General features: G+C 40.8%; 3 protein-coding genes across 3 annotated transcripts in view; all 3 read left to right on the forward strand.

The window, feature by feature from the left end:
* The window catches only part of fbxl18 (F-box and leucine-rich repeat protein 18), a 6252-nt gene extending 4755 nt beyond the window's left edge, over window positions 1-1497 (forward strand). The window contains exons 6-7 of the mRNA XM_014011372.1: window positions 675-893; window positions 991-1497. Coding sequence (XP_013866826.1) covers window positions 675-893; window positions 991-1147 — 376 coding nt within the window. The 3' untranslated portion in view covers window positions 1148-1497. The remainder of the gene's footprint in view (window positions 1-674; window positions 894-990) is intronic.
* Window positions 1498-2906: 1409 nt separating this feature from the next.
* Window positions 2907-7796, forward strand: ptcd1 (pentatricopeptide repeat domain 1). The gene is made up of 8 exons (XM_014011374.1): window positions 2907-3525; window positions 3595-3735; window positions 3854-4072; window positions 4152-4253; window positions 5078-5698; window positions 6956-7072; window positions 7201-7383; window positions 7484-7796. Exons 1-8 carry the CDS (start codon window positions 3046-3048, stop codon window positions 7721-7723), a joined length of 2103 nt encoding a protein of 700 aa, XP_013866828.1. The 5' UTR covers window positions 2907-3045; the 3' UTR covers window positions 7724-7796.
* A 952-nt stretch (window positions 7797-8748) lies between these two features.
* Window positions 8749-13277, forward strand: part of smcr8b (Smith-Magenis syndrome chromosome region, candidate 8b) — a 9383-nt gene continuing 4854 nt past the window's right edge. Inside the window, exons 1-3 of the mRNA XM_014011375.1 lie at window positions 8749-9528; window positions 10392-10804; window positions 11557-12302. Of these exons, the coding sequence (XP_013866829.1) occupies window positions 9340-9528; window positions 10392-10804; window positions 11557-12302 (1348 nt within the window). The 5' untranslated portion in view covers window positions 8749-9339. The remainder of the gene's footprint in view (window positions 9529-10391; window positions 10805-11556; window positions 12303-13277) is intronic.

Below are 13277 nucleotides of genomic sequence, written 5' to 3' on the forward strand. Positions count from 1 at the left end.
GCTTTAGAATATCGATTCAGTATCGGGAAATGAAATATCGCAATATTTCAGTCTATCGATATTTTCGTGCAGCCCTACTTGTGACGTCCACAGCCTACCCCAGTTACCACTACTGTGCATGTGTGTCAAGGACAGAAAGGCAGATGTGGCAGTGGAAGGTGTCAAAGCAGTTTGGAGAGAAAAACAAAGTAAAGAACAAAAAATAAAAGGAAGAAGAAAACGATTAATCGATTATTAAATTAGTTATCGATTATTTTAATAATCGATTAGTTGTCGATTAATTGATTAATCGGTGCAGCCCTAATATATCTGGATCTACTAATATCAGGATGATCTAAGTATCAAAATGTAGCTTTTAAAGCCAAGAATCAGAAAATATGATTAATTTTGACCAAATTTGACTTAATCCTCATTTCAATGTGATTCAACTCAACTCAATTCAAATTCAAAAATACTTTATTGATCCCAGAGGGAAAGTAGGTAAGATTACTGTAATTAGGTAATTAGATGGGTTACATATAACCAATAATAATTCCATGTCTTTGTACAGATAATTTTAAATAAAACTGGTGTTTGTGTGGAACTTTTAACTCAAAAGCAGAAGCTAAAGTTGACATTTCTGTTCAGCTTGTTGGTTTTATTTTGTTATTAGAGGTTGTGTGTTTGTGTCGAAGGTTGGAGCAGCCCCACCTGAATGCCAACGCGTCTTTCTTTGAGGCCCTATCCTGYTGCTCTCGCCTGCAGCGGCTCTGCCTCATCTCCCGTAGCGGCACCTTCGACCCGTCATCCACAGAGAGCTTCATGGAGCGATGCCGCCAAGTCATCATGTGCCACATGTTCATGAGCGGCACCTTGGTGACATGTCGGACGTTGCAGAAAGCTCTGCTCGACAGGTCAGCGTTTTTGGGGGGGTTTAAAGCAGGCGGGCGTTAAACAATCAGCTCGAGTCGATCTCATATCTGATCTCTGTTTTTTCTCTTTTCCTGTTAGATTTTCGGCGGAGCGCACGGCGCTCAGCGTGGTCATCTACCCGTTACAGCACGAAGACCTGCCGTCTGTCATCCGAGGAATTCCACTAACGCTGCTGGATCGGATCACTTTATTTCAGAGCAACGTGGCACAACCACCTCATTTGTCGCCACTGTGACATCATCTTCAATTCACAAATGAAAGAAASTATTTGTGTATCAGCTCTCAGACTTACATCAGCAACAGTTTTTTTTGCACCTTGTCAGCCATGACTGTTTACATTTGCATAACAGTAATAGTGATTTTAAGGGACATTGCCCCTCTCAGGCATTTGAGTTTTTTATTTGTGACATTTCACATGTGGTGCTACTTGAACATCTCAGTCACAGATTATGTCTGTTTTTTGTGCCACTCTTACTCTTAAAATAAGTGCCAGAAATGTTGACAAAGGATGGTGTTGTAACAATACTACATTAGGGCTTTACATGACAAACACATGGTGTAATAAAGTAATGTAGTAAATTTTAATTATTGCTTGTGTATGTTTTTTCTATCTAGTCATATTCTTACATACAGTGTGTACATATGTGTGTGTGTATACTGTATGTATGTATATGTATATGTATATGTATATATGGATGAAGATGAGGGTGAAAAAGCACCAATGGAAACTCTTACCTTTATTCAGCTATAACGTTTTTTTAATGACCATAAATGTATTATTTGATTTTTTAAAATTTATTTAATAGTGTGGTTTATCAAAGCTTATAAATCCAGAAGTATCCTCACAGGTGCTGAAATTACTATAAAAAGACATCTGGTTCACTGATGTATATTCATAAATTGTGCAATTTAGTTGGACACAAGTAATGGCTTTGTTTAATTTTTGAAATAAGCAAAACCATCTAATGAAGTAAGATTGTCAGATTTGTAGGTGGTATTAGACTAATTATATATTTGACCCAACACATCGAAACGCAGATTAAGTCCAAAAGTGGTATAAGGAGAAATAGGCAAATATAGTGTTTTGACTAAACTGTTAATAAAAATTGCATTTTGTCAAAATATAATGAATAAAAGCCTTATCAATGTATCATTTGAATGAACTGTCTGAAATATAATCATAAAACAAAATTTTGAAGTACTTTTTTGAGCAGTGGCAACAACAACAAAAAAACCTGATTTTGAGGAAAAACGCCTTAAAATTTTGAGATTTTCCCTGTGAGCTAGCAAAGTTTTGTTTATTTTTAACTGGGAAAGCTCAATATTCAAATATAATTTGAGGTTTCCTCTTTATAAGGACATCAACAATTCCTCATTAAAATGCCATAAAATTAGGATTCAGACCAAATATTTATGTATTATTGCAACCAACAAGACAAATTATGTCATATATATGGGTTTAATTATGATATCAGAATGATCCAGGTATCAAAATGTAGCTTTTAAAGCCAAGAATCTGAAAATGTAATTAGGTCATTTTGACCAAATTTGACTTAATCCTCATTTCGATATGATGGGTCACATATTTGGACCTCTGTACTGCACCTAAATAAATGCACGCAGCTTCTTTTAGCTATAACTTTGCTCTGAGTGACCTTTCTAAACCTAAACATCGTGATTTGTACATGACATGTTGCAGGTTATTTACTGTCCAGTCTTGAATAACAAGCATTACCTCATGTGACCAGTAGTGGGCAGTAAAGTCTCTAAGAGAATCAACAGGCTTAATAATCAAACGATGCTTCAGTCGATCAGAGTCCGAGACGATAACTTCACTTGATTACCTATTTTCAGCTGTCTTTAACAGGTGCCAGACAGTACAATATTTTTACTTTCAAACTATTTATATTTTAAAAGTAAAAACAAACAAATAGGACAACTACGATTCATAATATTTAGCTCTGTATCTATTATTAGGTCTGGACTCGATGAGCCTTTGAACATCGAGGGTTTGCGTAGCATGCTGCTAACTCTGTTGTCCTCTAAACGGGTGTTTTGARTTTTATAATGCTGTAGTTCTTTTACAGATGTAGAAAGTTAACATGTAATGAGCCAGATAAAACTACAAAAAACATGTTAAAGGTCGCCTCATTGTCCGTGCGACGCGGGAGTAAAATACCTATTTTCAGGCTGTCGATCCTTTCAGTCGCGAGGACAGGAGCGCTCAGCCTGACGGGGAGCCCGAACTCATCACAACACCGGTACTCAGCTGGAGCTCTCTCACCCGGTCCACCGTGGCTCTCCGTGGGCCATGCCGTCAGATTTGTGTCCCTGCCAGTCTCCTATAGTAAAGAATTCGAGGACTCTTACTCCTCGGACGGACCTGACTGGGAAAACTTCGGCACCTTGTCCAACGAGATGGCCTCCAGGCGGTGGTTCAAGAAAAGCAGCCCATATACGCGAGACCTGCAACACGAAGAAGATGCTGCTGCTGAGCAGGAAGTTTCAGAGCTGGAGCTGGAGGTGGTGGATAAAACTCTCAGGACAAGAAGAAGTAGAAATACTCCTTACTGGTATTTCTTACAATGCAAGAAGCTGATAAAAGAGAAAAAGGTGAGGAGTCTGTTTCCCTCCCTTCCTTCATCCATTCAGTGTGTTTAACTGTGTTTTGTTTCCTCACAGCTGCAGGAGGCTCTGGATATGTTCAGCAACGACATGCTGAAGGGGGAGAGGCTGCAGCCCAAGGAGTTCAATTACTCTGTTCTGATTGGAGGCTGCGGGCGAGCAGGAGAACTCAAAAAGGCCTTCAAACTCTACAATGATGTACAGAGATTTTATTTATCACTTCATTACTTTGCTTCGCTTAAACAATATTCACCTTTTGTTTTCCTCCAACAAATCTCCAGTGGAATCATTATTGTTATTATTCATCCCCACACAGCTGAAAAAACGAGGTATGTATGCTTCAGATGCGACCTACACAGCTTTGTTCAACGCCTGCGCAGAGGCTCCCTCGAAGCAAGCCGGATGTCAGCAGGCAATGAAACTGAAAGAGGAGCTCCGTCTGAAAAACTTCCCCCTGAGCACCATCATGTACCACGCTCTCCTCAAGAGTCACGCCATCACCAACAACCTCCAGGCCTGCGTTCACACTCTGAGGGTGCGTCTGCCCTCTCCCGTGCAGGTTAAAGGGAGGCCGGGGTTTTGGCCGGGTCACGTGTAACAGTGTTTGTTTGCAGGAGATGCTTCAGAAAGGCCACGCTGTAACTCAGGAGACGTTTCACTACCTGCTGATGGGCTGTGTGTCGGACAAAGGAATAGGGTTCAGGCTGGCTTTACAGGTAAATACAAAAACCACAGACACGTGCTGCTGTATACTTCGAGTCATTTTTTTCTTCATTTAGCCGAATCTGAATCCTGAGTTCATGTTTCTGCCTCTGTCTCCTCGACATAAACATTAATACTGCTTCACTTAAAGTGCCTGTGACATCAAATTTTTGTAATAAACAAGAATGTATTTTTGGAAAGATAACATTTATAACATACTGCAAAACATTTCACGTCACTGAGATGAACGGTTGTTGAGATATTTGCATGTGAAGAAACAGGAAGTGATGTCAAAGGGGAATGTCTGCATGTAAACAGAGCGTTGTTGCAAAAACAACACAGACTATAGAGAAGAATCTGATGTTTTAGATTATTTTAGTCGCTATCAAAGAGAGATGAAGAAGAGTTAAAGTTTAAATCATTTTGTTTTAATAGACCGAGGACCAGCAAGTTTATTTTATTAATGAGTTCCCCTTTGATGTCACTTCCTGTTTCACTTTGGCTGAGCCAAATTCAAACGAAAATAGGCCAGTTAATGGGACAAAATGTGTAAAAATAATGTGTATTATGCCAATTTTCTTAATTATAAAGATGCTTTCTTTGACTTTTTGTATTTGAAGGATAGGCATGTCACAGCTACACCATCTCACTACATCTGTGTGTTTTAGAGAAAACAATCTGTGCTACAGATTGAGTTAAATAAAAGTTGACTTTTTCCCCCACAGTCTTCCCAGTGCAGGTTTATTCAGCTGTTCAGTTAGGATGATGTGTAAAACATAAGTAAAAATAAAATGACAGAAGAAAAAAAAACTGCCTCAACGTTTTCTGTGTGTTACAGATGTGGCGCCAGATGCTTCACTCAGGGATTACTCCTGATTTGCAGAATTATAACCTGCTCTTAAGAGCTGCCAGGGACTGTGGGATTGGCGATCCTGCAACAGCCACAAATATTCTGCTGAGGCCCGACCATAACAAGCGAACGAAAACAAAAGGTGGCAGAGGTGTAATAAACGTCGACCTTCTGGAGAGTCAGCTGTTTCTCCAGCAGGATCCAAACGGGGGCAGCCAGGGGAAAGAATCCACCCATCTGGTACCAGTCAGACAAACGGAAAACGTCCCGCTTCCAGTTGACCCAGAATCCGAGGCTACGGCACCAAGCCTGCTGGATCTTTTTGAAGGGAAACCATGCTCCGTGGTCTCGCTCGGCACTGTGGATGCTGTGTCCGACAGGCTCGCCCTCATCGGCGGGGTCGGAGGTTTTCTGGAGAAGTTGGAAGAGAAAAAACTCGGGCCGGATCTCCGAACTCTGACTCTTCTGGCCGACACGATGGAGCCGAGCCACCAGGCTCTGCAGCTGCTGTTAAAGTCTGCCAAACAGCATCGGGTGAAGCTCGACTGCGCGTTTTTCAACACCGTGATTCGCAACATGGCCAGAAGAAGTAGCTTGGAGGACGCAAAGGTAACAACACGCAAAGACAAGATATAAATATAATTGTTCCTKTTTACTAATATTAACACATAAATTCACCTGTATTAAAAATATCCTTACACCTTAAACCCATATAATGAAACATTGTCTCCATCATTTCAGTTCCCCTGCAGAGATGAGATCTGTATTAGAGAGGATTTGAGGCTGGATGAAGAGTATTTCTTAGATTTTTTTTGTGTCGTGAAGGTAGTTCAGCTTTTACTCATTACTGGAAACATGACCTGCTTCAGAGCAACAAAAAAGTCTGAAGATAGTTACTGAGTGTCTCCTCCCTCCAGTTTAAATATCCTGGATTATTATATATTTTTACCTCTTCGTATTTAACTTTGACTAAACGTGAAAAGTCACATTCCTCGTCTCACTGCTGCAGCTGAGCAGTACTTGAGCTCTACGAGTATTTCCTGCATAGAAACGACTTTTTAACACATCCTCTTATAAACACAGAAAAGTGCTATGTGTACGACTGACTAAATCTGAATTAAATAATACAGAAATGCCAGTAAAAGTACGCATGTTTTACTCACTGTTGTGATGAATAGCTGACGTCTTGAATTCTGAACACAGGAATGCCCCTCCAGTTCCTCCTATTGGAGGGGCATTCCAGTTTAAATTTAGGACTTGTAAGTGAGGAAATTCTGGCTTTGGAGTATAAATGTGTTGTATCAAAAGTAGCTAGTGAAAAGGCAGCAAAATTTACACAGTGAATTTTGCAGCTACCGGCTACTTTTGAACCCTGTGCACCTCCACCTAGTGGTGGGCTGATGTCATTTTCCAGGTAAAATTATCCACATGCATTATGGGGGATGCAGTTTATGGCCAATGCTGTCTTCAGTTTTGTTACAAAGTTTCTCTCTGTTTGCTGCTCCAGCTGTGCGGCTTTCAGTCTGTCACACTGGAATTTATTTTTGTTTATAGTTTGTTTCTGTTGCAAGAAGTACATGTCTCTTAAGCAGAGTTTGTAACGGATCATCTGGTGCTGATGTGACTCCTGTTTTTTTTGGATGACCAGAATCATGACTCTGCTTTAAATGATGTCCATTTATTGGTTTTGGTAACAAAAGGCTGGATCTGTTCTGCAGTCCTTTCTAAAAAGAAGTGGGTTAAAGTAAGAAAATAATAATAATGTTGATGGGTGTTTGTTCACAGCAGATAATTTCATTCTCGTTTGTTGGTGGCTATGATTGTTTTGTTCATGCAGATGTTTTGACAGGTTGTTTCTGTACACAGGCTGTGCTTGCTGTGATGCGAGAGCGTAACGTGAGTGTGAACACGCAAACGTTCGGAAGTCTGGCTTTAGCCTGTTTTAAACAGGAGGAAGGCCTTCAGCTGCTGAAAGACATGCAGGTAATAAAATAATAATTCTAACAGTAGAAGTAGTTTTATTTACAAATTAACTTTAATATATAAAGACATGCAGTTATGTGACACTCATTTTTAGTGTAAAATACAGAAAAATTGTTTGTGTTCTGCAGGAAGTGGGACTGAAACCCAACATTTTTGTGTTCTCTGCTCTGATTGGCCGAGCAACTAAAAGACTGGATTATGTCTATCTCAAAACGCTTCTGAAAAAAATGCAAGACTTGAGCGTGTGGCCCAATGAGGTCATAATCAAGAATCTGGAGTTTGCTGCACAGTATCCTCCCAACTACGACAAGGTCAGAACACAAAACCCGACAGAACTGGACCAGAACATCACCGTACGCTGCTCGTTTCTGATTGGTTCCCTCGTTGCTCTCTCTCTCTCTCAATTCCCAGTTCAAGTCCAGAGACAGGTACCTGCTCCACATAGATGCTTTTCGTGGTTACTACCAGGAGTGGCTGACATACATGCCTTCCATGATGGCCAAGGAGGAGAAGTTGGAGTCGAAGACTGCAGTGCTGACCCCAGTCGTTGCAGATGGACTGACAGAAGCCGAGAGGAAACAGAGAGCAGCAGCCAGGAGGTTCAAGTCTCGCCACGGAGGCAAGAAGTGCCTAAACGCACCAGCTTTGTAAGAACCACAAAAATAAAGTGGCTTATGTGCTTTTATTTTCTTAAATTCTAATAAACTTGATCCATTTAACTCTTTTTTTAATCTTGTGAACTTTATTTTAAAATTAGCTTAATTATTTGATTGTAAAGTTCACTCTAAAAATGAAATGATGGATTTACTTAACCATGTTATGTTACCTGGTTCCACTTAACTGAGTTGAGTAAATTCAAAGCAACATACTCGTTCTTTGGCTAAAAAACTGGTATATTGCTTTGAATTTACTCAACTCAGTTAAGTGGAACCAGGTAACATAACATGGTTAAGTAAATCCATCATTTCATTTTTAACAGTGTTGTTGGTGCAGATGTGATTTAATGGTAACACTGATAATTTGACTTTTAACAATCAGATTGAGTTGAATTTTATTGGACTATGTAAAATTATTTGAAGATTTTGTTTAGTCATTTTCAGCATGCTTGGTGTGATATAAACTGAAGTAGCTAATGCTCAATAAAAAGGGCAGTGAAATAGTAAACAAATACAATGCAGCGTCTCAAACTTTTCGCAGCTCACTGAGTTTTCATTTCAAGTTCTATCACCCTTGTTTCTGCTTAATGTGTACATTTATACACATGCTAGTATAAACTGAATGGTAGTAGTAAATAAGGAAACTGTAGTAGACACGTGTTCTTGAAAGTACTAAAAAATAAATAAGTTTGCCAGTAAGAAAAGGTAGAAACCCTTACTGAAAAGAAGTATACCTTAAGTACATATCACCTATCATATACCTAAGTAGCTATAGTAAAATATATTTCCAAGTGTACCTTTTTATCTTTTAAGTAGAAAATAGGCTCAGGGCTATGTATCTTGCTTCTATGTAATATGTAGACGCAGAGGGGCCTGCAAAAATGTAAAATGAACCATTTTCATTTTATATGTAAATTACACCTATTAAGACAAATAGAAAAAGTTTCATGCAGAAAAAATACTTTAAACTAGTTTAAAAATATTTTAAACTTTTAAACGGGTCATTTTGACCCGCAACATAACAGGAGGGTTGAGTACACTGGCATTTGATACCTTTTGGTAAGGGAAGTGTCTCGCGCTCTAGGTGGGTATGGAATTCGCGGCGGGGGTCCTTTTTTCGGTAGAACACCGGGCTTCTGTCCTCCACTCCAGATGTCATTATGGATATAGAAGCAGAAGCGTTCAACTGAAGGTTAGCCAGCTTTCTGAGAGAAAGAGGAACCCACATCCCGGGACAAAGGTTAGGAAACCTTGTGACTGCCGCCCGCAGGGAACCTTTTAACGCTCGTTTCCTTCTCTGTTCCTGGAAATCGTCGCTTGTTTACGCGGCTGTGGTTGAGATGAAGCGGAACAGGACCCTCCTCCTCTTCAAGTATCTGTTTTGGTTCAGCTTCTAACATATCCGTGTCGTGTTGTGGCCCAAAATAACCGCGCAACAAATCTGTAGGTCCCCGGCAGTGCTTCTGATAGCAGCGGGAACAGCTGACTCTCTTATTACAGCCGGACGAAACCGGGACATGGCGGCGGTGTTTGAGCGGGTTTAGGTAACCCCGTGGATCGGAGCTCCCTGTATCGACCCTGCACTGGCTGAGCCATTATCAGGTAAACATAATGATTGGGTCACCGGACCTGCTGCCCTTCACCGGGTCTGGGGGCTTTGACGTGGAGGGAGAGGAGCAGGAGTTCCAGAGGAGTCTTCCTGAGGAGTTATCTGTCCCCATAAGACCCCCTGCTCAGCCCTGGACCACGAGAGCCCAGTTTCACAGAGACTTCATACTGGTGGCCGAGTTCTCAGAACAGGTGAGGTTCTACCACGTGAATCATGTGACAAGGCCATAAAAAAGACAGCAGAGGAAATAAACAGTGAGACGGTTTTGATTTAAAAGATAAACTAGTAAACATGCATTTTCTAAATGAGCTAAAATGAGCAATGGCTTAAATTTGTAATTTGAAAACTATATTTAGAACAGGGGTTCTCAAACATTTTGTGTCTGGGGACCCCTTACAAGGGTGCAAAAAATTCCAGGGACCCCCTCACAAACCCCATGCTTTTTTTTTTAAAAGATACTTTGTCGTTTCAACCCCTAAATGCTATGGGAAAATATATTTTTATTAAGTTTATTATGTTTGTTTTATTCATTGTTCTCCATGCATTTTTAAAAATAAAAACCAAATAACATTTTAGTAAAAAAAAAATTTGAGGACCCCCGAGATACCTCTCGCGGACCCCTGGGGGTCCAGGGACCCCAGTTTGAGAACCTGTGATTTAGAACAATACCAAAAACCTAAAGCCAACAGAATAGCTAAAAGCTAAAACTAGCGAAACAGTAGCTAAAAGTTTAATTTCTTAGAACAGTACCTAAAAACTGAAACCAGCACCATGGCTAAAGTTTCAGTCTACAGTCTGTGAAAGCTAAAACCAGCAAAGCAGTGGCTAAAACACAAGACTAAACAATAGCTAAAATATCTAGAACAGTAGCTAAAAACTTAAACGATCAAAACAGCAGCTAAAAGAAGACCGTCATTGTCTGTTTTAAATGTCATACATTCAGTAAATAAATGTAAATCCAAACACATTATGTGTTTATAGTGTTTAAATATGTAGTAAAATCCACAGCCGTTAATTTCTGTCATTTTCTGTTCCTCTGGATTTTTGTCTCCAGGTGGGTCCAAAGCCTGTGCTGATGATCCCAAACGACCAAAAGGTCATCGGCTCGTTTGACATCAACCATTTTTCTGTCCGCATCATGTCTGTGGACTACCAGGCGTCCGGCCCGGGCCCCGCCCCCTCCGCCTCTCCTGGTCCCCGGCTCAACTTCAGCGAGGACTCCAAAGTGATCCTGGGGGATTCGGCGGAGGACGCGTTTGCGTACGTCCACCACCTGACTCTGTACGACCTGGAAGCTCGGGGGATGGTGCGTCCCTTCTGCATAGCCTACGTGTGTTCGGACCAGGTGAAGCTGATGGAGAACTTCTCGGAGCTGTCGGCGGGCTTTTCTCAGGCTTCTGACAGCCTGAAGACGGGAAACAGGCAGGCCTTTTCCACAGAGCTGCGACGAAAACTACAAGAGCTCGAGTAAGATCTGCCTTTGTGTGTGTGTTCTATGTTATTAAATACATTTGTACAGTTCAGACTGAGGATATTGTGACAACTTTTTTTATTCTTCAGGCTTCAGCAAATTCAATTTGAAGCACATACATTTGATCGTTAATTAAAATTCACTGAAGTCAGCCTGAAGAAGTTTTAGCATGCATGTATAAATGGATACATGCTCTGGCAGCTTCTTTCTGCAGAAAGTAGGCTGCAGGCCAGACACGAGTTTTACTGTAAATATAGAAAAACTGCATAGTCACAAAGAAATGAAAAGAAAAGCTGGGCTGCCTTACTTGAATTCCCACAGTGACTCGCCCAGGGTCCAGGTTCCACTGTGTTTGGGACTGGATCCTGAGCACAGTCTGCACATATGGCGAGCACTACACTAGGTCCTTTCTTTGATTTGAGTGGATTTGCATGAACGTTAACTTAAAGAGAAATAAATCATTTTTATACAAAGTTCCTCTTTCTGTCGGAATTCAAAGGTTTGACAGTACAGCTGTAGCTAAAAATTTATGATGCTAAAAAGAGAAAGCAGATAAATAGAGGTTGTTGGTTTGCCAAAACAACACTTCTTATTCCAAGAGCAGGGCATAGGAGAAAGAAAATGATAAATAGACTGATTGGTGAGGAAGTGAATGCGTTAAGGCCTTAAAGCTTCAGAATTTGTTTTTTATCAGTAAATGTGAAGTGACTGGAGGACCCTGTGGGTGGATTTCTCTCCTCTGTTTCAGGTTCAGATGGTTGACTTTGCAGCAGGAGACAGAAGTCCAGAGGCTGAAGGATGAACCCACAGCAGCCGAAGTGAAACCAGATGAGCTGGAAGCTTTAGAGCTCTCAGTCTTAAATCATAGAGAGCTCCTTCGTCAGGTCACATCCTACCCAAACAGGAAGCTCCAACAGCCTGACTTCCTGCCTTACGATCCGGCTGACTGCCTCACTGATCTGATGGGGTTACAGCCTCCTGAGCCCTGCTCCTCKCCCCCYTCCTCCTCTTCCTCCTCCTCCTGCCGGTCGGAGCACGCCCTGAAGCCTCTGGAGGAGCTCTGCAACTCCTACTTCCTGACTCTGATGAAGGAGCAGCTTGTCGACACGGAGCGGCGGCTGCGCGGGGACCGGAGCGTCCTGCGCACCGCTCGGGTCACGCGGTCGCTCTCCAGGAGGCTGGAGCTCACCAACTTCCTCTTTGAGCTGCTGAGCCCCGGGGACRCTCAGGAGGAGGGCGCTGAGGCGGAGCTACTGAAGGTCTCGGGGATCACGGAGGAGGTCGAGTCCCAACCGCAGAGCGTGGAGTCGTTCCTCTCCTGCGTGGAGGAGATACCCATCAAACTGGAGGCGGGAGAAGCTGGGACAGTGACCCCTGACCCCTGCCCTGCAGCGGAGATGACCGGGAGCGTGAGCAGCGGGGACAGCATCGAAGTCTTAGGGACTGAGAAGTCCTACCGGACGCAGCAGGTGGTTTGTGGGTCGGACGGCAGAGGTACGTCCTGACTGTGGGAGGGTTAGATTTTTTATTAAAACAAATAAACATTTCAAGCTTCTCACAAATTTACAACAGAGTATTAGGGCAATTTTTTTATTATTATTACGAGATTAAAGTCGTGATTTTATGAGAATAAAGTCATAATATTATGAGATTAAAGTCATAATTTTACAAGATTAAAGTCATAATATTACAAGTTTAAAGTCATAATTTTACGAGATTAAAGTCGTAATATTACGAAGGAAAAAAGTCAAAATCATGACGTGTCTATTTCCCGTTCCWTTYCTCCTTATTTTCCCCACACCTGCTCTACAGCCATGTGTCTRTGTTTATAAARTAGTCAATGATGACTCGGGTCACTGTTAGATYWATATGCTTTCATCCAAATTAGCTACATGACGATTAATCTGTCAAYTWATTACATTACGGCTTCAGTTTATAGCCGTTTGCACAATTTCYAAGTCCTGCTACTGATAATTTGATGCTAATGTRCTAAAGGATTAACTATTTATTTATAGCAACACTAAAGAACAACTTGACAAGTTKCTCAACATTCCTYATTTTAATGCAGTGGTAACTGCATGCTTTTTCTTGTAAAGGCAACAAAATTATGACTTTAATCTCGTAATATTATAACTTCAATCTCATAATATTACAACTTTATTCTCATAATATTATGAATTTATTTTTATACGACTTTAATGTCGTAATATTACGACTTTAAACTCATAATATTATGAGATTAAAGTCATAATGTTACGAGATTAAAGTAGTAATATTACAACATTAAAGTCATAATATTACGAGATTAAAGTCATAATATTACGAGATTAAAGTCGTAATATTACGAGATTAAAGTAGTAATATTACAACATTAAAGTCATAATATTACGAGATTAAAGTCGTAATATTACGAGATTAAAGTCGTAATATTACGAGATTAAAGTAGTAATATTACAACATTAAAGTCAT

This window comes from Austrofundulus limnaeus, unplaced genomic scaffold (assembly GCF_001266775.1).
Source record: "Austrofundulus limnaeus strain Quisiro unplaced genomic scaffold, Austrofundulus_limnaeus-1.0 Scaffold80, whole genome shotgun sequence".
NCBI lineage: Eukaryota > Metazoa > Chordata > Actinopteri > Cyprinodontiformes > Rivulidae > Austrofundulus > Austrofundulus limnaeus.

Bases quoted from the DNA above. Each gene is read 5' to 3' on its own strand.
- ptcd1 (XM_014011374.1), top strand. From the start codon at position 3,046: ATGTTAAAGGTCGCCTCATTGTCCGTGCGACGCGGGAGTAAAATACCT. The intron at 3,736-3,853 runs GTACAGAGATTT...ATCCCCACACAG, and splicing joins CCTTCAAACTCTACAATGAT to CTGAAAAAACGAGGTATGTA. The intron at 4,254-5,077 runs GTAAATACAAAA...TGTGTGTTACAG, and splicing joins GGTTCAGGCTGGCTTTACAG to ATGTGGCGCCAGATGCTTCA.